At 38.0% G+C, this 27,787-nt stretch overlaps 2 protein-coding genes across 9 annotated transcripts in view; one reads left to right on the top strand and one right to left on the bottom strand.

Annotated features, from left to right (window-relative positions):
- The window catches only part of LOC127446822 (neurabin-1-like), a 94,871-nt gene extending 89,600 nt beyond the window's left edge, over window positions 1-5,271 (top strand). For all 3 annotated transcript variants that reach the window (XM_051708072.1, XM_051708073.1, XM_051708071.1), the window contains 3 exons: window positions 303-419; window positions 809-997; window positions 3,890-5,271. In XM_051708072.1, the coding sequence (XP_051564032.1) occupies window positions 303-419; window positions 809-997; window positions 3,890-4,048 (465 nt within the window). In that variant the 3' untranslated portion in view covers window positions 4,049-5,271. The remainder of the gene's footprint in view (window positions 1-302; window positions 420-808; window positions 998-3,889) is intronic.
- A 1,353-nt stretch (window positions 5,272-6,624) lies between these two features.
- LOC127446832 (serine/threonine-protein kinase tousled-like 1-B) overlaps window positions 6,625-27,787 on the bottom strand; it is a 65,621-nt gene continuing 44,458 nt past the window's right edge. For 4 of the 6 annotated variants that reach the window (XM_051708106.1, XM_051708105.1, XM_051708107.1 and 1 more), the window contains 11 exons: window positions 27,437-27,625; window positions 21,681-21,747; window positions 20,199-20,296; window positions 18,425-18,506; window positions 18,242-18,333; window positions 16,208-16,297; window positions 15,943-16,112; window positions 15,548-15,683; window positions 15,343-15,454; window positions 10,286-10,393; window positions 6,625-7,616 (listed from right to left, as the gene is read on the bottom strand). In XM_051708106.1, coding sequence (XP_051564066.1) covers window positions 7,476-7,616; window positions 10,286-10,393; window positions 15,343-15,454; window positions 15,548-15,683; window positions 15,943-16,112; window positions 16,208-16,297; window positions 18,242-18,333; window positions 18,425-18,506; window positions 20,199-20,296; window positions 21,681-21,747; window positions 27,437-27,625 — 1,285 coding nt within the window. In that variant the 3' untranslated portion in view covers window positions 6,625-7,475. The remainder of the gene's footprint in view (window positions 7,617-10,285; window positions 10,394-15,342; window positions 15,455-15,547; window positions 15,684-15,942; window positions 16,113-16,207; window positions 16,298-18,241; window positions 18,334-18,424; window positions 18,507-20,198; window positions 20,297-21,680; window positions 21,748-27,436; window positions 27,626-27,787) is intronic. The other 2 variants (XM_051708110.1, XR_007898254.1) reach the window with 2 other exon arrangements.

The raw sequence follows: 27,787 nt of genomic DNA, 5'->3' as shown, positions 1-27,787 counted from the left end.
TAAATTCTGTCAAATTTGACAAAATTGACTGGTACTGTTTTTATTTATTTAGTTTCAACTATTATATACCTCCATACAGAGGGATCCGTTTTTATTTACAATCAACAGGCGCAGCATGTTTTAGCAGTTTGCTTTTTAGTTAACATTTCTTGAATGTGACATGTTCTCAGAAGATTTTTCTTTTAATTTAAAATTGTCCTGAATGTACATGACCACATTCTATTGGCAACTGTCAAAAGTAGCAGATACGCCACCAATATTTGTGTTTGGATAACAAATCCTGCTTTCTGTGCCCGTTTCAGAGTTTATCGGTGCTAGATGTTTCGAACCCCAGCAGTCCTGGTTCAGATTTTTCTGGGCTAGTGGTGGAGCCCAACCTGTCAGGCCGTTCTCATACGTTAACCTTCTCCTCCAGCGAGGTGAGTCCAGATCGGACGTTTGTTTGCATGGTTTTCCTGTGCTGTAAATGTCATATGGAAGGTCAAGTATTGTCTCATCACTGGCATGGGGAGTCTGCACCACCCCTTTGCTCGTGTAGTTCCTGTTTTGTAGTTATTTTTAGTTTAGAATGGAGGCTTGGACTGCATGTGTGTGCACGGCTTATGGTGATCATTTCTGATGGGGTTTCTCAAGTCATAAAAGTTTAAACATTTTGAATATTTTAGTTAATGAAAATTCTGTCACCATTAACTCGCCTCATATTGTTCCAAACCTATATGACTTTCATTTTATAGGGCCCATTTTCTGTATTGCATTGAAATAAAAAAGGCGGAATCTATAAAATAAGAAAAATATATGTTTGTGTTAGATGCTGGATGATGAGTCATGCTCTGGAGGGAAGGACTATCAGTGGCAGAATCGTCCAGTCTCTGATTGGACGTCGCAGCAGGTGTGTCATTGGCTGATGGGTATGAACATGGATCAGTACACACCTGAGTTTAGCACACAGGCCGTCGATGGACAACAACTTCTCAACCTGGACAGTGACAGACTTAAGGTGAGGCTTTGTACTCCAAGTCTTCTGAAGGCATGGCTAAAATTGAAGTCACATTTCAGTTAAAATCTTGAGCGCTATGAGAGAAGCTCATTCACGGTGACGCATGTTCATATGTTCAATTTGCATTGTTTTTAGCACTAAATAATTCATGTTGAGCCACTTTGAACGAGCTACTCTCACAGACCTTAGTCTGTGATCATAGTCTTTTTCTACCATTCCCTCAGTGAAATCTGCTGGTGGTGAAATATTTACCTCAGCCACTGATATTAATAAGGCTTTTAAAGAATTCTATCTTGATTTTTATTGTTCCACATCCTCGTCTACTGATGAAGATATTAGAAACTTTGTGGAAGCATTAGAACTTCCTAAACTGTCGGCTGAGCAAAAAAATCCATGGAGGAGCTTGGCGAGGTAATTAAGGTCTTGTGTACAGGCAAGGCTCTGGGGCCAGATGGCTTTGCCACTGAATTTTTTTAATCTTATGCTACAAAACTGGCTCCACTTTTGTTAGAAGTTTATACAGAATCATTAAAGAATGGAAAGCTTCCGCCAACCATGACACAAGCCCGGATTAGTCTGATTCTTAAAAAGGACAAAGATCCAAGCGAGTGTAAGAGTTACCGTCCAATTTCCCTGATCCAGTTAGACGTTACAATATTGTCAAAACTTTTGGCTAACCGATTAAGTTATGACATCTCCTCTTATACATATAGATCATGTGGGGTTTATTCGGGGCTACAGCTCTTCTGACAACATTAGGCGTTTTATCTTTATGTGGTCAGTGGCGAATGATCAGACTTTGGTCACGGCCATCTCACTTGACGCCGAAAAGGCGTTTGATACGGTTTAATGGGATTATCTTTTTAAGATTTTGGAAATATGCGGGTTTGGGAATACTTTTATTGGATGGATTAAGGTACTTTATAGACACCCTGTAGCAGCGGTACAAACAAATTGATTAATTTCAGATTATTTTACTCTAGGTAGGGGCACCAGGCAGTGTTGCCCTCTTTCCCCATTATTGTTCTGTCTTGCCCTGGAACCATTAATGGCCACGATAAGAATGGAAGATTCCAGGGGTGTGGCGGGAGGTGTGGCGCATAAGCTGATATTTTATTATTCGTCTCAGACCCTACTAGATCTATGCCTTGTCTCCACAGAATTATCAATTCCTTTTCTAAGTTCTCGGGATACAGAGTTAATTAGTCCAAATCCGAAGCTTTGGCTCTGACAGTGTACTGCCCAGAAACGGCTTTCCAGCCGGGCACCTTCCTAACCAGGGCATTAAATATTTGGGTATTTTATTCCCAGCAAATTTGTCTGATTTAGTTAGAGTTAATTTTGACCCTTTAATAAAAAGGTTTTCGAGCGATGTGGACAGGTGGGCTTCATTACATTTATCTATGATTGGGAAGGTTAATGTTATTAAAATGAACTGTATTCCAAAAATCAGCTACCTGCAACAGTCTCTCCTTGTAGATGTTCAAGCAGTATGATAGCATAGCGAAGTCCTTCATTTGGAATTGTAAAAGTCCCAGATTACACTTCAGTAAGTTACATAGACCGATTGACAAAGGTGGGCTAGGCCTACACAAGATTTTGTTTTATTATTATGCATTCAGTCTCAGACATTTGGCTCATTGGTCGCTTCCACCTGAGAGAGCCCCTCCCTGCTTTTGTATTGAACAGGAAGTTCTTGCCCCTATTTTGCCATTACAAAGCCTTTCTATAAAACTAACCGAGGAAGTTAAGTTACAGCCCGTTATCTCGTATTTGCACTCGGTATGGACAAAAGTGTCCAGAGTGTTTAATTTGGACATTTATTTAGATGATGCCTCGAGCATATGGCTGAACCCAACAATTATTTATTAATAAGTCCCCTTTCTGCTGGTCAGAGTGGATTGTGAGGGGGGTTACTACACTCGGTGTCATATGAGTGTGGAGTGTTGAGATCCTTTGAAAATATGGTTCAACATTTTGGGATCCCCAGATCTCAGTTTTTTAGGTATCTATAGCTGCGCCACCTGCTCTGTACTGTTTTTGGGAGTAGCATACTCCCCCCTAAAGTGGCAGATACTCTGGGAGTGGTGATTACTGCTTTTGGAAAAGGTCATGAGGCATCAGTGTATTACTCCCCATTAATTCAGAGTCTGGGGGACAGAGCTTCGGTTTCTCTCAAGAGATTATGGGAGAAAGATTTAAACTTGGTATTTGAGGAGGGAGAGTGGGCTAAGATTCTAAAAAATGTCAAGTCTACATCTAGAGACACAAGGGTGCACCTTATGCAATTCAAGATTTTACATAAATTCTATTGGACACCCTCTAGATTGTATAGGCTTGATCTTAAAGACACACCCACCTGCTGGCAATGCCAATCAGAAGATTGGGACACAACCCATGTTTTTGGTGGTGTGTTAAGATCCAAGAAATTTGGTTGAGGGTTCAGAGTTTGATGTGTGATGTATTGGGCACTCAGATTTCATTTTGCCCCAGACTCTGTATTTTAGGTGATGGGACGGTCATTAATATAGGGGATAAATACATAAAAAAGTGGGTCCTAGCCAGTGTTATGATTGGCAGACAAATCATTCTTAGGGGATGGAGGTCGGCTGGAGCGCCATCATTTCAAGAGTGGCACACAGAGATGGGCAGGGTGGTGGCATTGGATGCGTTTAATAAAAAAATGGGGCAACTATTTGGCCTTTTTGGAGGGTTCTCTGGGAGGGGCAGTGGAGGGAGATTTGTAGTTTTAAATGTATAAAAAAAAAATTTTTTTAATCTATTCTTATGTGTTTCCTCTTGTCTGTTTTTAAATTATCATTCTCATATTATTTGTAAATCATACAGTAAGAGTATAATAACAGACGTCTCATTTGAAACCGTCTCCTGCAGGCTCTTGGTGTGTCTAGTCAGAATGACCGAGCCACCATCAAGAAGAAGCTGAAGGAGATGAAGAAAGCACAGGAGAAGATGGAGAAACAGCGGGAAAAGCGAGAGAAAGAGGCCAGACGCAGTGGAAGACTGCCTGCTAACACTGACTCAATGTGCTGATTATATTCAGTGCATGTCACGTTTTCTTTTTTCTCCATTTTCTTTTTTTCACCTAAATGGATATTTCACTACTTGTTTCGTAGTCTTTCAGGCTGTTACCACTTCCTCCAACATACTACTTAGGTTACTACCATCAAGAATCAATTGAATGAATATTGAACTCTCTTACAGAGTACAGTCAGACATGAGTGAGCTATGTTTGAGTACATGAGTCTGACCACTATTTGAACATGTTATGTACCTGAAATATTTTTTCGTACAATCACTCTGACTTAAGCCTGTGCAGCACAAATATGACAAATTGTCCATCTGGAGGCAGTTAGTTTGCTTAGAAAAAGAGTTTACGGACTGCAAAAAATATTTTTTTTTAATTGTTTTTGGTTTGGAAGACTTTACAGTCCAATCCATAACAGACCATACCTTTTATTTGTTTTTATGGTATTTTATGTTACCACTGTACGGGCTATAAAACAAACTTGCTATTTTTAAGGGAATATATATATATATATATATTTAGATGCCTATAACTTGGCACTAATATTGTGGCATGAATAGTGCTTTTAAAATATTTGATATTGAATTTTTAGGAGTACTTTTTTGCCTGTGGTAGTGCAGGGGTAATTTTGCTGGAATTTTGTACAGTGATACGAGCACTATATTTTTACGGAAACAAAAGGGGGACACGGATTATAAATGTACAAATGAAATATTTTATACACAATTATTAGCATAGTTTTGAGAAAAATACATCTAACTTTTGTACACATTTTCTACTAAGTAGAATAGCTCATTGGTTAAAACCACTTTTGCTAATTCTAAAATACAGAGAGTGAAACTCAAAGGTGTTTATAGATCTGATCTTGGCAAATATATTCTGAGGATTTTTATTATTTGGGCAATTGTTGCTTTTATGCATCACAAATACTGTGCCAAAAGACATAGTTACAAAATATAGCTGTGACAATGGCCAGAATTTATTTCACTAATTGAAGGTGTATTGATTTTAAGTAGTGGATTACCATCAGATGTTAATATTGGTTTCTAAAAGAGATGCCACCTCTGCTCATGTCATCATGTTTCTGTATCCTGTGGTTATGATACATTTTTGTAATATGTAAAATAGATGATTTTGAACAAAGACTCTTTAATGTTCAATTCAAGCTTTCTATCTTTTACAAAGTGTATACGCTGCAAAATAAATGCTTTCACCTTCTTGTAACAAAGTTTGTGTTCAATGAAGAATCCTAAATAGGTTTTCTTTAAAGGGATAGATCACCCAAAAATGAAAACTTTCATCATCTACTCACCCTCATGCCATCCCAGATGTGTGACTTTCTTTGTTCTGCAGAACACAAATGAAGATTTTTAGAAAAACATTTCAGCTTTTGTAGGTCAATACAGTGCAAGTGGATGGTGATTAGAACTATGAAGCTCCAAAAAGCACATAAAGACAACATAAAAGTCTCCAGTGGTTTAATCCATGTCTTCAGAAGTGATATGATAGGTGTGGGTGAGAAACAGATCAATATTTAATATTTGCTTTCACTCTAACATACTATTGTTTTTGGTGATTTGCATTTGTGCTTATCGCCACCTACTGCACAAGGAGGAGAATTTATAGTATTGAAATCGATGTATACAACTACTTAATCTGCATGTCATGTCATTGATTTGATTGAAATTTTTAATTAATTGATAGCCCTAGTTGTAATGGAATTTAATGTAATAATACATTAAAGTGTCTAAATTAGGGCTGTCAATCAGTATTTTAATTGTTTTAAATTAAATGCTGATTCATTTAATCACATTGTGCAATGTTGACGTTCGTGAATACATGCAGCGAGCGTAAATGTGTCTGTCAGTGTTCAACACGACTTCATGTATACAAAATGTAACATTTTAGATTCTCTCTTTGTATCTGAAAGTGCCCCAGAACTATGAAAATCTTCAAATGCCCCTCAACTCCCCACTATAAAGTAAAGCTTTATAGTGAAAAATTATTAATCCCCAATAGTCATGTTCACACATACAGCCTTTTCCAGAAAATGTCCTACAATTTCCAGTTAAGATGTCATGTGTAAACACAACCCTTTTGAAAATACTGAAATTTTGCTCTGGCAGTTTTCCTTAATGCAAAGTTGTATCATTACCTATAAATTTCCTTATTGATGGTATGTGTGTACAGCACCTTTGGTACATTTACCAGTAAAGGCAACCCAACGATTTTCCTGTAATTTACCTGGTTGCATGTGTGAATGGGACTAATGTGTTACTTAAGACTTCACATTCTGTGTTTTGCATGGATAAATTGAAAGAAATGAAAGGTTCAAACCTTTCAAAAATGTAGAAATAAAAATAACACTACATTATTGATACCCATCATAATTGGGAGGATAACCTCACACACAATACCGCTCAATACTTTCCATGGTGCATTTGATCAATCTTTGACTTCACTTGACACAGAGGTATAGAGCTGTACTTTACGAGGCCACTGGGTGGCGCCACAGAACAGCAATTCAAATCACTACACCAAATAAAATACACTATTGAGCTTCCTGGCATTTATTGTCAATTATTCTTTTAACAGTACTGTACAATTTATACCTAGTATATTATACAGTGGTTTTTAAAAAGAGCAACATCAAGAAACACACCAGGAAACCAAGTTTACAAGAAAAAAGGGCAAAAATGTTAAACCTCTGTACAGAATGAATCTGTTGAGATGTATTTATCTGAAACGAAGGTCCTGTACAACAAATATACATTAATTCTCCAGAGGGGATACTTTAAATCTTGTCCTGCATAGGATTCTGTACATTGTCGTTTGTCTACATTTGGTTATTTTTGTGCATTTAACATTAGTATGCTGGCAGGGCCTACTATGCTAGAATTACATTCTCATAGCTAGTTGAACAAAGCAATGGAAGCTAACAGTGTTGTCTGAAACCACATAACAGTACTACCAAGTGAAGAACAAAACCATTTCAGACCAGTTACAGTAACTGTGAATGTAGGCTTTTTAAAAAATAAAAATGTTAATTTATTCAAACCCAGCAGAAACCATGTGAATTTATAGTGGTTTGCCAGGTCTCCTCTTTGAACTCAGAAGCAACCATGTGAAAAAACCAATTGACAACAGTTCCATTTCAAGGTACTTAACAGTAGCTGTTCCTTACTGAATCATCACAGGGCATTTCATATTATCATAACATTCTCAGGGCGTCTAAATAGTCATGCTTTATCTTTTTCTATATTGTTTTCTTAGTGAAGCCAATGTCTCAGTGCAGCAAAAGCACAATGATCCAAACACAAACGGCCTCAACCTGAGGAAGCCAAATTCTTTTCTTTATGGCTCCCTGGAAATGATCCCAGAGATCAGATGCTGGTCAGCCGGGCTGTCAGTCAGAGTGGTCAGTGAAAGCTGTCAGTACGAGGTGGAGTTTGGTACCAGGTTTCCTGAGGAACTGGCCCGTCTTATATGAGGAAGTAAGTAGGAGTCACTACCCAGCTGGTGCACATCAAACCGATCCTCTTTCCTATAGGCTAGACAACGGCGAATGAATGCCTGTAAAAAAGAGTTACATGCCAAAATTACAACATTGCATCACAAATTAAACCACTAATTTATTACAAATGCAAAGACTGAAGGGCATTATAATTGATCAGTTTTTGTACTAAATAATCTTTCAATAATTGTAAGATATCACTTATGTTTATGATGTGACGCAACCAAAGTGAGATGCTCCAAAAGTGTCCGTCTGATGCAGGTGTACATTGACGTGTCTTAGAAAAGCCCTTATAATGAATCTACCTCAGACAAATGGACAAATTCAGTTATAATAAAATAAAAAAAGATTGTTGTGGACTGTAGGCCAACGATAGGCTTATGTTTAATGATACTGAAATAAACAATATATTGTCCTCTAAAGACACTTTTTTTATTGCCTATTCAATGTTTTACTTGTCTGCTACAATAATGTAATGCATTTTAATCTGTTAATTGTTTTATTTAAATATAATGTTTTATATTTTTTTTTATTTGGAAGCCTTTCGCCAAAAATATTGATGTATGTGATTATTTGCAATTCATTTGATTAATCTGCATATCATGTAATTCATTTTATACAAATTGGGGGCATCACAATTCATCAGTTTTTGCACCAAATAAATCTTTAAGTAATTGTAAGATAGCGCTCTTATACGAAGTATAAGAATCATTACGGAGCATTGCGGAGGGCCAAATATTTCAAAATTAAATCATTTAATAAATATTTATATTAAAATAAATCATAAAACTATCAAATCATTAAATGAATCATTAAATCACTAAATGTCACTTGTATTTCATTTTAACACTTGTTGGCATCCATTTTCATTTGAACATTATGTTTGGGTTGATTTGACTGTCTTTTCATTGTCATGGTTACGGTTATCAACATGTAACTCAACGACAGTAGGTGTACAACCTGTGCCAAAACTAAAAATATATTGATTCAATCTTGATTTTAATTTTCATGGTGACAATGCATCGTCTGTGTGAAATGAAAAACTAAAATACTATTACTGATTTGACATTCCATTTTCACTGCAATCTTAAGGCAAAATGATCAATCTAATAAAAAGGCAAATATGACATTTAAGAAAGAAATGTAAACTTTACATTTTTTACAAAGCTTTTTCCTTGTTAATTCAATAAGTTTTTTATTTTACAATTTCATTTTTCATTTTCAAAGACAACATGAAAATTCTCTGTTTATGAATGGTGTTCAAGAGAATATTCTTTAATACAGTGGTTCTCATGCTAGGGGGCACACAGAGATTGCAAAGGCAAATTGAACATTGACAGTATTTATAGTTAGGATTAATAATGGTTATTAGTTTAATAATATTTCATAATTAAAAGACCCTAAATACTTTTTCAACATATCACAAATTGTGTTTGAAATGAATAATTCTTATTCACCATTCAGTGAAGAGTCAAAACGCAGCACACTGGGATTAAACAGCCTGCTGAAAAGTGCTTTTCCACTCTGAAAGAATCCATGATAACCAACCAAATGTACTGCTCAAGTTACAGGAAAAGTAAACCTATGTATCCTTAAAATAATTTGAGATAAGAACGGTTTATTCCAAACACATCAAATAATTTTTATTTACTATTGAATCTTGGGAACAACATTCATTATTATTATTTGTTTTTTAAATAATTTAGTTTATAATACATTAAATGGTCCTAATTTTGAATCTGGACACATTGCGGGAGTGAGAAATTAACCTGAAAATTCCTTAAAAATCTAAAATAAAACGTGAAATAATTTGTAATCTTTATGTGCGAAATGGATCTCATGTATACAGAAATCCTCACTACCACGGTTAAAGCTTAGTTTCATGAGAATAGCTGATTGTGCCAGTTTCCACCTGTCTGATATGATTTTCAAGAATTAATGTATTAACATTGAGAACCTCAACCGAATATCGATGATGGCAACTCCAGGACAGAGTCAACAGTGTTAGTGATAGCAGCTCACGTTTTATCAGTTTTTTTTTCGCCCATTTTCTTCCCAATTTGGAATGCCCAATTCCCAATGGGCTCTAAATCCTCGCGGTGGCGTAGTGACTCAATCCAGGTGGCGGAGGACGAATCTCAGTTGCCTCCACGTCTGAGACAGCCAATTCGCGCATCTTATCACGTGGCTTGTTGAGCACATTACCACGGAGACGTAGCACATGTGGAGGCTTCACACTATTCTCCGCGGCATCCACGCACAACTTGCCACGCGTCCCACCGAGAGCGAGAACCACATTATAAAGACCACGAGGAGGTTACCACATGCGACTCTACCCGTCCTAGCAACTGGGCCAATTTGGTTGCTTAGGAGACCTGACTGGAGTCACTCAGCACGCCCTGGATTCGAACTCACAACTCCAGCAGTGTTAGTCAGTGTCTTTACTTGCTGAGCTCCCCAGGCCCCCATTTTATCAGTTTTTGCTTTTATATTCAAACTGTCCAAACAACAGAAAACTAAATTTATGTATATTAAGGAAAGTGTATATGTTGGGTGCAGTTACTGGTCACCATTTCTTGTTTTTTGTCACATTTTTTATCAGGTTATAAAAACTGTATGTCTCATAATTAATTAAATTAGAAAAAAATATTCTAATAGTTTGATGACTGCATAAACTGCTGTAACATGCCATGTCTACTACCCACTTATTTATCTGAGAAAATCTTACCTTGGCCTCATTGCTGGCAACTGGTTTGGAAGGGAACTGAACCTCTGTGGCTTTTAGGATGGTGTTCTCCTGCAAGATGTCCTGCTGGGACTGGTTATGGCCAAATGGCTAGTGAAACAAAAATGACACTGGTTAAATTACACCAAATGCAATCTGATCACTTTGTCACTTCACAATAGAGAGTAATGAGAGAAAATCTTAGGTGTCAAAACACTTCAGCCAAGTATAGACAGTGCTGGGTAGTACCAGATTACAGGTAATCTGTATTGTGTAATCAGATTAAAAAAAAAATCAAGTACTTGTAATTAGATTAAATTACATTTTAAAATACTCATAATGAGATTACAGATACTTTTTCATGGATTACATATCAATCAGGCAAAGACAGTGTGGCGGGGGGTCTAAATGTGCTTTTGCAACAATTTATGAGTCTGATTTTGTGATGTTATTCACAACTATAACTCATCTGATCTGTTCCCACACATGGATAGCACTTGTAATGCCAAAATTGCTGGAGTAAGAACATTTAATGTGCCTTTTTTAATAGCGAGTAAACAAACACACAAAAGAAAATCATCTCAGTGTATATTGTGATCCTTACATTTTCTTTTATGCATTTAAGCAACATTGTCAAAATGGTACAAGTTTATCCTACTCAAATGCATGTGATTACAAATAAACAAGAATTAGGTCCGAAGTAATCTAAAAAAGATTAGATTAGATTACTTTAAAATGTAAATCCAAGATATTGTTACTGACTACAATTTTAGTCATGTACTTTGTAATCAGTACCAGATTAATATTTAGAAGTTATCTACCCAGCACTGAATATAAATGGAGGTTTCCACATAATGCAAAGATTATTCAGACCCCTTCATTTTTTCCACATTTGCTGCCTTGTGCTAAAATGCTTTCAATTATTTTTATTTTTTCACATCAATCTACACTCCATACCCCATAATGACAAAGCAATAACCAGATTTTTGCAAATTACTCTTTTTAATAACTCTTTTTAAAACTTTGCAAATTTATTAAAAAAGAAAAAACTTCTTTGAGATGTTTCTACACTTTGATTGGAGTCCACCTGTGGCAAATTCAATTGATTGGACATGATTTGGAAAGGGTCAAAGGAACTGCCTGCAGAGCTCAGAAACAGGATTGTGTTGAGGCACAGATCTGGGGAAGGCTACAAAAAATTTGGCTGCGTTGAAGTTTCCCAAGAGCACAGTGGCCTCCATAATTCTTAAATGGAAGAAGTTTGGAACAAACTTGGTAAGAGAGGTGACCAAGAACCCGATGGTCACTCTGGTTGAGCTCCAGAGAGCATGTGTGGAAATGGGAGAAACTTGCAGAAGGACAACCTGTAACACTGCACCGATCTGGGCTTTATGACAGAGTGGTCAGACGGAAGACTCTCCTCGGTGCAAGACACATAAAAAAGCACCAAAAGGACTCGCAGACTGTGAGAAACAAGAATATCTGGTCTGATGAAACGAAGATTGAACTGTTTGGCCTCAATTCCAAGTGTCATGTCTGGAGGAAACCAGGCACTGCTCATCACCTGTGCAATACCATCCCAACGGTGAAGCATGGTGATGGTAGCATCATGCTGTGGGAGTGTTTTTCAGCAGCAGGGACTGGGGTTCTGGTCAGGGTTGAAGGAAAGCTTAATGCAGCAAAATACAGAGATATCCTTAATGAAAACCTGGTCCAGAGCGTTCAGGACCTCAGACTGGGCTGAAGAGTCACCTTCCAACAAGATAATGACCCTAAGCACACAGACAAGACAATGCAAGAGTGGCTTAGGGACAACTCTGTGAATGTCCTTGAGTGGCCCAGCCAGAGCCCAGACTTGAACCCAATCGAACATCTCTAGAGAGACCTGAAAATGGCTGTCCACCGACGGTCCCCATCCAACCTGATGGAGCTTGAGAGGATCTGCAGAGAAGAATGGCAGAAGATCCTCAAATCCAGGTTTGCAAAGCTTGTCGCATCATACCCAAAAGACTTGAGGCTGTAATCACTGCCAAAGGTGCTTCAACTAAGTACTGAGTTAAGGGTCTGAATACTTTTGTCAATGTTATAATTCAGTTTTTTCTTTTTAATAAATTTGCATAGTTATCAAAAATCTGGTTTTTGCTTTGTCATTATGGGGTATGGAGTGTAGACTGATGTGAAAAAATAAGTAAATTTAAAGCATTTTAGCATAAGGCTGCAACATAACAAAATGTGAACAAATGAAGGGGTCTGAATACTGTCTGGATGCACTGTACACAATACTGTAACTATACAGAGTAACAGAATGTGCAAAAACTTAAAACAGGACAGTTTATAAAGCATTTAAACAGCTTAAATTGGGGTGTCAATTAAAGTGAATGCTTTGGTTTTAGGCTGTTAAAAGGTCCCAATGTCAGACAAATTCAAAAATTGTTGGACACAATGTCCAGTGAAAACATTATTAGTCATCAACAGAGGTTGCTCTACAAATAATCAGAATCTGTCACTCTGATGAACTAAGTTTTAAAATGTCTGTCATGGTCTATTTTCATTTCCCCCGAGATACATAAAGTTACATAAAGAGTTCTAATGTGTGACAGTAAACATAAGACAATGATATTACACACTGTTGGCTTAATGTGCATAATGTGATGCAATAAAGAGGCAAATGTATTTATTTTTTTTAAACTTTTTTGTGCTTTATAAATGTGCAGTAACACACTGATGTAGTGAGTGATGTACGTGGTCATGAGATCTGAGACCCTCCCCTCTAAATCTGAACATTAGTGGTAGGGCTGGGCGGTTTTTCAGATTAATTCAAATTTGCGCTTTGACACGATTTTTTATTTTATTTTTAAATTTAGATTTTGCTAAAAATATTGCAAACGCTATAGTTAGATACGTTGTAAATCCACCAAAGGTTGAATAAGGAAGAGAAAAAGAATTCATAGCGCTTGTCTTGATGCCGCTCCCGATCTGATCAGCTGCACGTGTGTGGCACGCTCCAAATGAACATGATAGATTAACAACACGGAGACTGATATAAAAGACAGCAGTAACATCCCCAGCACGATTGTAAACAGTGTGATTGTAGCTCAGCTTCATCCATCATGAAGGTATACACCGGCTTAAGATCAGAACTGGCCTTGGCGTGCGCATGTTGATGAACGGTCTCCTTTTCTTTTTACCCATAAAAAAGCGTTAGCTACGTGACAGTTATGGGCGCTTCATTTCAAATCATGGAGAGGCTATATATGAGAGAATCAAACATCAGCCGCTCCTTTTGCCATGATGATTCAGATAGCTAATTCTTGATTTGTTCTGTGATGTGTTTCAAGTGTAATGCATCTACAGTATAGCCAACATTTAGCAAGCGATCATTTTGCTAAACTTTGCTAGTTGAATTGTACTGATAAATTATTTCATATTGCTGCTCTGCTCAGCATAAACTGCTAGATGGCATGTCTCTATCTGCAGGGGTTGTTGAATATAGACAAATTGTTTGATATACAATGAGTACTTTCTAGATACACTTTATAATTTATATATTGCTTTCTAGATAACTTTCTAGATAGACTTGGTTTAGATAAAATGAATACCTACACTGGCTAAGAATTATTTAGCAGTTCTATTATATTCTATTATTTCTGAACATCTGGGTTTATTAGATTTAATTTATTTTACATTTACACTCTGTTGACAACTTCCCCCTGTGGTGCATTTGTAAATTTTTCTTGCACACCTTTGTTCCCTATAATGAAAAGAACCAGGTTGCCTTGCATTCTAATAAAGCACATACAGTTTGATTCATGTTGGAGTACATTTAAAGTTGAAAGAAAATCAAATAATGAATCGTCCATAAGTTTGATCAAAATCGAGATTTTTTTTTATTTTTCCATATTGCCCAGCCCTAATTAGTGGCCACAGAAGATGCATTTGAGATGCATGTTAATACTATCTGTATATGGCAATCTGTCACGGCTGTCCACTTGTGCTCAGATCACCTCAGATAGATGTGAACTCCAGGTGTATACTGGGCCTCTGTGAATTGTAAATGATACTGTAGAGCTGGGCGATATGTACATTTTTTTTTATCGATATTCGCCTTAAATATCGCAATTTCTGATTATATTGTCAACCCACATAATTTCTACTTTCAAAATGGCTAAAACAGTTTGTTACTTCACTTACAGTTTTTATATAAGGTGTAAGCCTTATAAATTTTCTTGTGTTCCCAAATTAATGCTGCCAAATGTGTGTTTGTATCGAATTTGTGTTTGTATTGCATTTTGTTAATACAGTTAATGCTGCCTATAGAAAATAAAATAAAACTCAATTTTAGATTCAAGGTGAACGTGTCTTGTATTATTTTATGATTTAATCACTTTAGTCTTTGTTTCTTTAATACAAAGATATATATTACTGAATCTGCAGAGTTGCATTCACAATGTAAATTGAAGTTACCACGAACTGCTCCGTGGAAATAAAGTGAACTAAACTTTGGGCACCTCCTGAGATGGTCTTAGATCATTTGCAGCATTGTCATACACAATACTATTCTTGCAAACAGTTTTTTGATGACTGAAACAGAGAAGAATGATAACTCTTTACATGGATGTGTTCCACGATATATCTGTTCTTAATTTTATAAAGTGTGTTTCTTCAAGCATGTGTCTGTGTGTTTAACAGGATTTCTTGTCATGTGTTACTCCGAGACATCTTGCAGGTCACACACCACTGTTGCGGGTAGATGAGCAAACTTACCTGCTCATGAAATACCTGCATTTGGACGAGGAGCTTGCGAATAAGGAGCTGGATTCAGTTTGTCGCATTTGGCGGGTGCAAATTTAACATACTGGGCTACTGTTTAATATATCTGATGACTTCCCAGATCCATGGTTTTGCCATTTACCGATATTGTCGATCATCGTCTGTCAATAAGTGTCGAAATCAGCATCGGGAGATTTGTAAGACATCGCTGATATTCGATTACATCATCCTATCGCCCAGCACTACGGTACGGAGAACTCTCCCATTTTACTCCAAGAATTCCTCCTCACCTTTCGTCCATAGAGGCACTGGAAAAATATGACACCGACAGACCAGACGTCCACCTTATTGGAGATCTTTGGTGGCTCTTTACCCACCACAAAACACTCAGGGGGTAAATACCTGACAGCAACAATAAGACACATTTGCCACATATTTGTAAGACACAAAACAACTGTGAATGTGTGAGAAAATGTGACAGTGAGTGTGAGTTACCAGTAAGTGCCTGCCCCTTGTGACGTCAGGTCCATTCCATCTACTCCATAGTTGTCATCATCCATGATTTTAGACAATCCGAAATCTGTGATCTTAATCTCTCCACATGCAGTTCCATCTACCAGTAAAATATTCCCTATACACAATAACACAGGCACAAATAAATCATGGATAAAATCACTGTAACAGATGGTTTCAAGTGACATAATATTTTTATAAAACAACAGAAACACCAAGATGATAGAAATACACAAATGTCCCAAAATATTAAAAACATTTCTGCCAAGTAGCTAATAAAGCCCATTCTTCTAACTGTAGGTGATACTGTAGATGTGTTTACTTAGCTTTGAAAGGAGAAAGACAGTGTCTGTGAGTGTGTGTTTGTGTGTATTCACCAGGTTTGAGGTCGTAGTGTATTATGGGTGGCTTGATCTCATTTAGGTATCGCAAAGCATTAACGATCTGCATAACGATCGACCGAGCTTCTTTCTCAGACATCAGCTTGTGCTGTTTCAAGTAGAAATCCAAATCATTTCCTTCACAGTATTCCAAAACTGTACAAAACCTGCAGGAAACAGAAATTGCAATGTCATTTGAATTCTTCTCACAAAAAATATGGTTTAATGTTTCATAGGTGACATGTTTGTGGCTGGAACTCACGTGTCAGTGTCCAGTGAGAAGTAATCATACAGTTTAACTATTCTGGGATGATCCAACTGTTTATGTATTCGATATTCCCGACAGGCATGTCTGCAAAGGAGAGAGGCAGAGGTTACCATGGGCAACAGAGGTAAGACCTAGGCGGCCAGACACATAAGAGACAGACGGACTAGATTTCCAGACATTTCAAGTGCTGTGCAGAATACCAATCAACATGGAAATACACTCTCACAGAACAGTACGTGAGATACAGTGCATCTGGAAAGTATTCACAGCGCTTCACTTTTTCCACATTTTGTTATGTTACAGCCTTATTCCAAAATGGATTAAATTCATTATTTTCCTCAAAATTCTACAAACAATACCCCATAATGACAACATGAAAGAAGTTTGTTTGAAATCTTTGCAAATTTATAAAAAAATAAATAAATAAATAATAATAAAAAAATAAAAAAAAATCACATGTACATAAGTATTCACAGCCTTTGCTCAATACTTTGTTGAAGCACCTTTGGCACCAATTACAGCCTCAAGTCTTTTTGAGTATGATGCTACAAGCTTGGCACACCTATTTTTGGGCAGTTTCTCCCATTCTTCTTTGCAGGACCTCTCTAGCTCCATCAGGTTGGATGGGGAGCGTCGGTGCACAGCCATTTTCAGATCTCTCCAGAGATGTTCAATCGGGTTCAAGTCTGGGCTCTGGCTGGGCCACTCAAGGAAATTCACAGAGTTGTCCCGGAGCCACTGTTATCTTGGCTGTGTGCTTAGGGTCATTGTGCTGTTGGAAGATGAACCTTCGCCCCAGTCTGAGGTCCAGAGCGCTCTGGAGCAGGTTTTCATCAAGGATGTCTCTGTACATTGCTGCATTCATCTTTCCCTCGATCCTTACTAGTCTCCCAGTTCCTGCCGCTGAAAAACATCCCCACAGCATGATGCTGCCACCACCATGCTTCACTGTAGGGATGGTATTGGCCAGGTGATGAGCGGTGCCTGGTTTCCTCCAGACATGACGCTGGCCATTCAGGCCAAAGAGTACAATCTTTGTTTCTCATGGTCTGAGAGTCCTTCAGGTGCCTTTTGGCAAACTCCAGGCAGGCTGTCATGTGTCTTTTACTGAGGAGTGGCTTCCATCTGACCACTCTACCATACAGGCCTGATTGGTGGAGTGCTGTAGAGATGGTTGTTCTTCTGGAAGGTTCTCCTCTCTCCACAGAGAAATGCTGGAGCTCTGTCAGAGTGACCATCAGGTTCTTGGTCACCTCCCTGACTAAGGCCCTTCTCCCCCGATCGCTCAGTTTGGCCGGGCGGCCAGCTCTAGGAAGAGTCCTGGTGGTTCCAAACTTCTTCCATTTAAGGATGATGGGGCCACTGTGCTCATTGGGACCTTCAATGCTGCAGAAATTTTTCTGTACCCTTCCCCAGATCTGTGCCTCGATACAATCCTGTCTCGGAGGTCTACAGACAATTCCTTGGACTTCATGGCTTGGTTTGTGCTCTGACATGCACTGTTAACTGTGGGACCTTATATAGACAGGTGTGTGCCTTTCCAAATCATGTCCAATCTACTGAATTTACCACAGGTGGACTCCAATCAAGTTGTAGAAACATCTCAAGGATGATCAGTGGAAACAGGATGCACCTGAGCTCAATTTTGAGTGTCATGGCAAAAGCTGTGAATACTTATGTACATGTGATTTTTTTTAGTTTTTTATTTTGAATAAATTTGCAAAGATTTCAAACAAACTTCTTTCACGTTGTCATTATGGGGTATTGTTTGTAGAATTTTGAGGAAAATAATGAATTTAATCAATTTTGGAATAAGGCTGTAACATAACAAAATGTGGAAAAAGTGAAGCGCTGGGAATACTTTCCGGATGCACTGTACATAACACTGCAATACCATGCGAATGATTCAGTACCACATGAAAAACCCATGGAAATGGCTTTAAAAAAAAAAAGTTTAACATAGCTTACAGGAATACAACTCTAATTTAACCCAGAATCTTCATTAAACAGAATCAATGAGGAACATACTTGTGATAATTTTCTTTCTTCTCCTCTCTCCAGTTTTTGTTGAGCTGATGGATTTTCACCGCAGCGTAACGTTGCTCTATTAAATCAAATGCCTAAGGAACAGAATGGAGAAATTAATTATTTATTTAATAAAATTCAGCATACTGTATTTCACTTTCTGTTATGAATGAGGGTTCAATACACCTTGTAGACCTCACTGAAACCCCCTCTCCCCAGCAGGTGTAACAGCAGATAGCGCTCATTTAGAGTGGGGTGGTCCTTGAATCTGGAAAAATCAACAGGAACATTTTATTTATAAACGTTCAAGGGTTCATGACACGGAAAATAGGAATTTTACGTGACATGCTCTTTTCAACTAAACGTTTGATGTACTATGCAGACAGACTTTCACAACATGCAACCACAAATCTGACCATTTATTAAAAACAAAACTGCAAACACGTCTCATTCAGATATCATCATGATTATGACATCACATGCCAGAGATCATTAAAATATGACCACCCACAGTTATTCAGAATTCAACTACTTGGGGCATCGTTACTCATTTCACAATCGAAAAGTACATCAGTTGGTTCTCCATTATACAGGTTGGCACGCGTTTGTACCACAGTTCATTTGATTCTGAAGTCTAGCGACGCATCTGAAGTATCTGATTTAGCAGCGTCAAATAGACAGGCGAAGTCACAACCTCCGCTAATGCACCTGTATGGCTCTGTAGGTGGATATGGCTCAATGGACAGACCAGCACGAGCGCAAAGCAGATGCATTTTTACTCACAGACCAGTCTCGAGCTCTTAAACATGCACCTCTGATCACTGCAGCGCTGCAAGTATCAGTGAGAAGCACGGCGCGAGACGACAAAACAGTCTGAATTCGGCACAGAATTCTACATGACCACCCTTGAATTTACTATAGCAGTGGTTCCCATCCCTGTTCCTGGAGGCCTCCCAACACTACACATTTTGGATATCTCCCTAATCAAACACAGCTGATTCAACTCATCAGTTCGTTAGTGGAGACTCCAAGACCTGAATTGTGTCAGGAAAGGGAGATATACAAAATGTGCAGTGGCAGAAATAGGTTCATAATACATATTATCATAACACTACTTCAGCTCTATTAAATTTGTCATAGGCTACATTAGGGGAGTGAGGGAATATAATACATTTTGTTACAACTTTATGTTTTGTAATTTATTGTTTTTACATGTGTTTAGGATAGGCATACTGTTTATAATTACAAAATGCCAGGATGAAATAGAAATATGTAAATCCTAAAAATAGGCTAAAATATTTTTGTGTAAGAAAATATAACTGATTTTATTTGCCTTCAGAAATTCCAAGAGATGACTCATTTGAATCAATAAAAACCAGATGAAAGGAGTTCCAACTCAGTCACACTGTTAATATAAAAAATTTAACTTTTTATAGATGTTATAGATATAAATTTACAACAGTAAGGTTATCTAAATCCAACTCCAAATCAATGCTGTAATGTAGAATGAGCATTTCAGTGGGACAAAATATGCAATATTATTGGTCTTTTCACTTTTGAAATTTAATAACAATCACTTTTATTATTAGTTTCCGTCTTCGCATTTTCATTTTATAGGCCCCAGATATCGCCCTCCATCTGCTTGAATTCAAGGAAACGCAAGATTTGCCCTCTCATTCGTGATGTGTAAGCCTGCTGAATTTATTAACAAAACTTTAAAATTATGCAATGCATCGAAGTTGCATCAAGCAAATTAAGCAAATAATTAAAATATTGAGTTGTGTTTTTTTCTTTTTTTTTTTTTTTTTAATAAGAGGGGCGTTCATCAAAAAAAGGTTGAGAATCACTGATTTAGAGTCACAACTATATGAAGAGTCAATGTCCAGTATAAATTATACAAAAGAGGACAAATAAATAAATCCAGGACACAGGTGATGTCATCATAGTCGTCAGTACATACTGTGAACTGTCTTCATTGTTTATTCTTTTCAACTCTCGGATGTGAAGATTTCGCACCCTCTCCAACCTCTCCAGTTCTGCCTGAATCTCAGCCTCCTCCTACAAACACACCCAAATACGTGAATAACAGAAATATTGCAAAAAATACTGCTGATATTACATACTGCTTAAAATGCATTTTAAAATACATTTTACAATCTAATTATATAAAGATAAAGATTTAATTCTACTAATTAAAACAGCAGAACTGTCAGTCGATTAAATAATAGCAATTAACAATAATTTTTGGTAGTTAACATTAGGACTGGGTATTGATACAGATTTCCCGATTTGATTCCGATCTCGATTCAATTCAATTCGGTTCATATGGGTAAATTTGTTACAATGTCCATTTTGCTTACATATCGAATAAATCATCTCCCAGCTAATGCTCTTAATTATAAATGAACCTTCTAGGCAACCCTTCTACAATTTGAAAATATTAATTTTATAAATGATATATTATCATTAGTTTTTCATCAAATTGGTCACATTTTAGCTTTTGAAAATTTTTCAAATTTCATCAACTAATGTCTTGAAATTGCATATATGATGTTACATATATATTGTTTACTTGCATACTTTGTACTTTTTAAAAGTATTTACATTGATATGTACAACACGTGCTTAATCGGTACTGTCTAAGACCAGCGGCATCAGCCATTAAGCACGTGTAACGAGAGAAGACGTGTGTAATTTCCAAAGCGCATACATGTATGATTAGAATTCAATTTTTCTTTTTTTCTTTTTTTTAATCAACAACTGATTGTAAAAAACAGAAAGGGTATTAAAAGAGACATTATTCAATGACATATTGATCTGTGATCTCATCTTTGGACACACAGAACGAGTTAAATCAAACTTTTACTCTCAACACACAGTGAAAGGAACTCTGTGCTAATAACTGATTCTCCATTATACTACTCAATCACTGGGGAGTGAAATCTGAACATTTACTAGCCAGTGGCAAATCATAGACATTTTTAGTTGCATAGTGTGAGATTTGGCTGCACATGTGAGTGATTTACTTGCATTATAGAGGGTTGCCACTCAGACAAAAAAAAACTATCTTGGAATCGATATCGAGATCGTTCAAATGAAAATTGTGATGCATCGGAAAACTGATATTTTTACCCAGCCGTAGTTAACATGCTAACGCTTTGAGTTCCAAGAAAAAGAGGCTATGGCGTAGTTTTAACGCACAAATATAAAACGGCCTTTAACGTGTTAAATTTGACAGCCCCTTATTAACTCCCTTCTCCTAAATTAACAATGTATAAGAAATGCCTTCTAGTGTCTATATCAGTGTATATATAAAGTACATAAATACATATATAAAAAAATATTGTATCTAATGTCTCTGTTCTGTAAAGAAGAAACAAGACATTTTGCACAGTGTGTCAGGATCTGAATGATATAGGATCCACTGAGCTGGAGTACTGACCTTTTTGAGATGACCAAGTCTCAGTTTGAAGATCTCCTCCTGCTCGTGATACTCCGCTAATGTTAGTCTGCAGGAGAGTCACAGCAAGTTAAAAAAACTAAAGAAAGCCATACATTTCACAACAATGACAAACACAAGATTAATCTACTAAAATTGGAGTCGCGTGGCACCATGCAGGGGTTGGACGTGTAAACGGCGAGCTCTGCACACTTTGCTAGTTTTTAATTATTTTTATGTCATAAACCGGTGAAATTTGATACACCCTGCCACATAACTGTTCTATGAAGTCAACATAGCAAAGAATTCAAAATCCTCGGGCTCTGGAGATATTAAAAGACACTTATGTGCTCAAGCTGAGACCTCAGACAGGGCCACAGACCAGGGACTCAGTTTGGACAGTGCGGCAGGAGAAATCCAGCAGCAACAGGCGAGCATGTCTGTGATGCTGACGAAGGTTGTCGCTGACCTGGAGGATCTTGCAGTATTACGGCGATCGAGGCGAAATTCTCTGAGTTGGTTACAAGACTGTCGGACGTCGAGAGACGGATCGATTATCTGGAGTCATCGGAGAGGGAATTAGCTGCTAATCCGCTAGTGACCAAGACAGACTTGGAACGCGTCTGGGAAAAACTGGAGGATTTGGATAATTGTAAATCGGCTAAACAACGTCCGAATTGTTGGAATTCCTGAGAATGAAGGAGGAAGAGATAAGGGTGAAATTCCTAGACGAGCCATTCCCGAGTCTGCTCAACATAACAGGCCATAAGGTGGAAATCAAGCGAGCTCGCAGATCGGCTGAGCGAGACAGGCCCCGATCAATTTCTGGCCAAATTTCTGAGATCATCCGATAAAGATCTTGTGTTACGCGAGACGAGGAGTAAAGGAAGGCTTTCTTGGAAGAAAATTTTCTTATTCCGGAACTTTGCGAATTCGACAAGAGAGAAACGCAATCGATTCAAGGAATGCAAGAAACTCTTACATCAACATAAGATTGCTTTTGCACTGATGTTTCCGGCCAAACGGAAAATATACACTAAGGATGGTCGCAAAGTATTTACATGCCCACAACAAGCGATGTCTTTCATAGAGACAATGGGGTGACTGGAGTTTGTTTTGTGGAATAACACTCCTTCGGAACAGTTGTGGATGAATCTGCTCGTTCTTTGTGCTTACGCATCCTACTGGCTGGAGTTTGTTTTGTGGAGTATTTTTTGCAGGACATTGGAAGGATTAGGGCATCTGCTGCACTCATGAACAGCCGGCTCACTGAACATTCTGTCTGTCCGAGGAAACTGAACGGCCCTTTTTTTTTTGTGTGTGTGTGTGTGTGTGTGTGTGTGTGTGTGTGTGCTGGTTCTGCTAGCAGCTGGAGCTTTGTTTGTGGAATAAAACTCCGAGACAGTTCTGTGAATGAATCTACACGTTCTTTTGTTTATTCTGCATATTGGCTGGAGTTTGTTTTGAGGAGTATTTTCTGTTACGTAATTATGCCTCACAAAATTTGTACAGAAGCACCGGACTCCGACGGCAAAGTTGTCACGGGGGCTCTCGTAGGCGTACATGGACTGTTTGAGTTTAGAGGGATGGACTCTAAAGGGTTGGCGCTGTCATGCGTGGAGTTAATGCACACGTTTTTCTTTTTTCTGTTTGTTTGGTTCGGGGGGAAGTTCGGGCTTTGTTTGTTGCACTAATGGGGAATGTGGTCTTTATACTCTTGTTTTTGACACACAATCTATTTTTTCTAATATGTCAAAATGTCAAATGTTAGTATGAGTGGATTGTCTCTCTCCACGTGGAATGTGAATGGGTTGGGGCACCCCATAAAAAGAAGGAAGATTCTTTCTTTTCTTAAGCGTAAGAAATATGATATAGTGTTCCTTCAAGAAACACATCTTTCCTCGCAGCAAGCTGAAAAATTTCGAAAGATATTTGGTGGACATTTTTCTTTAGTACTGGCTCAAGTAAGAGCAAGGGAGTCATTACATTGATAAGAAGCATCTACAATTCAAATGTCAAACAGATTAAAGATAAATTAGGAAGAGTCATCATTGTTTTAGCAGAAATTCAGTGGCAAAGTTTGATTTTGGCTAATATTTACGCACCTAACACTGATGATCAGTGCTTTTTTTATAGATCTTGAAGGGATGTTGCAAGCCGCTGGCACCCCTCATGATATAATATTGGGAGGAGGCTTTAATCTTTTGATGGACTCAATCCTTGATCATAGTGAAGCAAAAGTGTATAAGCCCCCTAGAGCAACACTGACGCTTCACAGGATGTGTAAAAATCTTGGTCTTGCAGATATTTGGCGACTTCTGAACCCATCTGGTAGGTACTATTCATTTTTTTCATCAGTCCATAACATTTATTCTAGAATAATTTTTTTTGAAATATCTAAATCCCTCATTTCATCTGTTGTTGATTGCTCAATTGGAAACATTTTAGTCTCAGATCATGCCCTGGTGAGTTTAGAGGTGTTGCCACATATGGAGAAAAAGAAATCATATTGTTGGCGCTTTAATGTATACCTTTTGCAAAATCCTGATTTCCAACAAATGTTAAAGGCTGAAATCAATGTCTATATGGAGACCAACTGGTCCGCAGTATCCTCTGTGGGTGTGGCTTGGGAGGCACTTAAGGCGGTTCTTAGGGGTCGGATCATACAGTATGCCTCATTCATTAAAAAATCCAAAGCACAAGAACTTGTGGAGTTGGAGGGGAATATTAAAAGTGCCGAGGCAGAGCTGAAGCGCCGAATGTCGTCTGATGGCCTCAGAGAATTGACTCGACTGAAATACAGATATAATACTATTTTGTCACGGAAAGTGGAGTTTTGGTTCAGGGCAAGACTTATTGAGCCGGAGGACAAAGCAGGAAAACTTTTGGCTAGATATATAAAGCAGAGAGAGTCTTTTTCTACCATTCCCTCAGTGAAATCTGCTGGTGGTGAAATATTTACCTCAGCCATTGATATTACTAATGCTTTTAAAGAATTCTATCTTGATTTTTACAGTTCCACGTCTTTGTCTACCGATGAAGATATTAGAAACTTTGTGGAACCTCTAGAACTCCCTAAACTGACAATTGAGCAAACAAAATTCTCTTGATTCTGAGATAACCTTGGAGGAGCTTGACGAGGTAATTAAGGCCTTGCCTACAGGCAAGGCTCCGGGGTCAGATGGCTTTGCTGCTGAATTTTTTTAGATCCTATGCTACAGAACTGGCTCCACTTTTGTTAGAGGTTTATATGGAATCAGTAAAGAACGGAAAGCTTCCACCAACCATGACATAAGCCCGGATCAGTCCGATTCTTAAAAAGGACATAGATCCAAGCGAGTGTAAGAGTTACCGTCCAATTTCCCTGATCCAGCTAGACGTTAAAATATTATCAAAAATTTTGTTTAATCGATTAAGTAAAGTTATGAAATCTCTTATACAGGTGTGGCGCATAAGCTTCTGCTTTACGCAGATGATATTTTATTATTCGTCTCTGACCCTATTAGATCTATGCCTTACCTCCACCGAATTATTAATTCTTTTTCTAAGTTCTCAGGATACAAAGTCAATTGGTGTAAATCCGAAGCTTTGGCTCTGTCAGTGTACTGCCCAGTAACGGCTTTTCAGCCGGGTGCCTTCCAGTGGCCCAAACAGGGCATTAAGTATTTGGGTATTTTATTCCCAGCAAATTTGTGTGATTTAGTTAGAGTTAATTTTGACCCTTTCATAAAAAGGTTTGAGCGATGTGGGCAGGTGGGCTTCATTACATTTATTCGATGATTGGGAAGGTTAATGTTATTAAAATGAACTGTATTCCAAACTTCAACTACCTGCTACAATCTCTCCCTGTAGATGTCCCCCTCTCTTACTTCAAGCAATTTGAGAGCAAAGCAAAGTTTTTTAGTTGGAATGTTAAAAGTCCCAGATTACATTTCAGTAAACTGCACAGGCTGATTGACAAAGGTGGGCTTGGCCTACCCAAGATTTTGTTTTATAATTATGCATTCGGTCTCAGACATTTGGCTTATTGGTCGCTTCCAGCTGAAAGAGCCTCTCCCTGGTTTTGTATTGAACAGGAAGTTCTTGCCCCTATTTTGCCATTGCAAAGCCTTTCTATTAAACTAACCGGAGAAGTTACACTCCATTATCTCGCATTTGCACTCGGTATGGACAAAAGTGTCCAGTGTGTTTAATTTGGATATTTATCTAAATGTTGCCTCGAGCTTATGGCTGAACCCAAAATTATGTATTAATAAGTCCCCTTTCTGCTGGTCAGAGTGGATTGTGAGGGGGGTTACTACACTCGGTGACCTATATGAGAGTAGTGTGTTGAAATCCTTTGAAAATTTGGTTCAACATTTTGGGATCCCCAGATCTCAGTTTTTTAGGTATCTATAGCTGCGCCACCTGCTCTCTACTATTTTTGGGAATAGCATTCACCCCACTAAAGTGGCAGATACTATGAGAGTGGTGATTACTGCTTTTGGAAAAGGTCATGAGGCATCAGTGTATTACTCCCTGTTAATTCAGAGTCTGGGGGATGGAATCTCAACCACTCTCAAGAGATTATGGGAGAAAGATTTAAACTTGGAATTGGAGGAGGGAGAGTGGGCTAGGATTCTAAAAAACGTCAAGACTACATCTAGAGATGCAAGGGTGCACCTTATGCAATTCAAGATTTTACATCAGTTCTATTGGACCCCCTCTAGATTGTATAGGCTTGGTCTTAAAGACACACCCACCTGCTGGCAATGGCAATCAGAGGATGGAGACATAACCCATGTCTTTTGGGGGTGTGCTGAGATCAAGGAGCTTTGGTTGAAGGTTCAGAGTCTGGTGTACGATGTATTAGTTACTTGGGAATCATTTTGCCCCAGACTCTGTATTTTGGTCAACGGGGGCAGTCATCGACATTGAAAATAGATACACAAAGAGTTGGGTCTTAACCAGTGTCATGAATGCCAGGCAGATCATTTTAAGGGGCTGGAGGTCGGCTGGAGCACCCTCCTTTCAGGAGTGGTGCTCGGAGATGGGAAGGGTGACGGCCTTTGAGGAGGGGTCATTTAGAAGAATGGGGAAATACAACGGGTTCGTGGAGAAATGGGGCAGGTACATGTTATTTATGGATGGGTGATAATTATTATTATATATTTTTTTTTCTTTCTTTTTTTTTTGTGTGTGTCTATTTAATTTGTGATTTATGTTTTTTTCTGTGTTCATTTATGAAAATCAATTAAAAATTGTTAATCTGAAAAATCTACTAAAATCTGTTATGACAAAAGCACCAGTATTAACAAATTTCAGTCAGGAATTGGCTGGTTAGTATCACCCCCTTAGCCCCTGCAGGTAGATGCCGCAAACACACAATTATAAAAGCATGTCGCTTCACTGACGGTCATTCAAAAGTAACCCTGCTTACTGACGAAATACATTTTTCCCTAGCAACATATGAAACCAGAAGCATTTTTTTTATATTATTGTATATGTTTTACCAGTGCCAGATTATTTTTGAAGGGCTCTTAAAAAGCATGAATTGGACCTTTATTTAACAAATCAAATCTATATTCAAACATATATATATATATATATTGGTTTGTGTGAATAGCAGATGTGGTACATTTATCGGAAAGTTAATCTGGTAATTGTACAGCAAACCAAAGGGTTTAATCTGTGAAAGTAGAAATTACTTCTGACTGTACATGGAACAACAGTCCCATTTTAGATGAGTTAAAGCCGTGATCAGTGATGTAGGCACTCACAGCTGAGGAAGGCTGGGTTTGAGGAAAGGGTCATTCTCCGAGCCGTTCACAGCTTTGGTTTTGCGTTGTTTGGGTTCAGAGTTGGTGCTGGGGGACTGTGAGCTGCTGGCAGATGGTGGTTTTCTCTTTGCTAACATCTTCCTCTGTCTCTCAATTTCTTCACGCTGTTGAATGATCCATTCTTGCTGTCTGCATGAAAGGACAATGAAACAAACCACCTTCACCCAAAAATGAAAATTCTGTCATCATTTACTCACCCTCATGTTGCTCCAAACCCACACGACTTACTTTCTTCTGTGGAACACAAAAGTTTTGCCAAATGTTCATGCTGCTGTTTTTCATACAATGAAA

This window comes from Myxocyprinus asiaticus, chromosome 10, assembly GCF_019703515.2.
Source record: "Myxocyprinus asiaticus isolate MX2 ecotype Aquarium Trade chromosome 10, UBuf_Myxa_2, whole genome shotgun sequence".
NCBI classification, from domain to species: Eukaryota; Metazoa; Chordata; class Actinopteri; order Cypriniformes; family Catostomidae; genus Myxocyprinus; species Myxocyprinus asiaticus.
The sequence above is the reverse complement of the archived record's forward strand: the minus strand, read 5'-3'. Positions and strand labels throughout refer to the sequence as shown.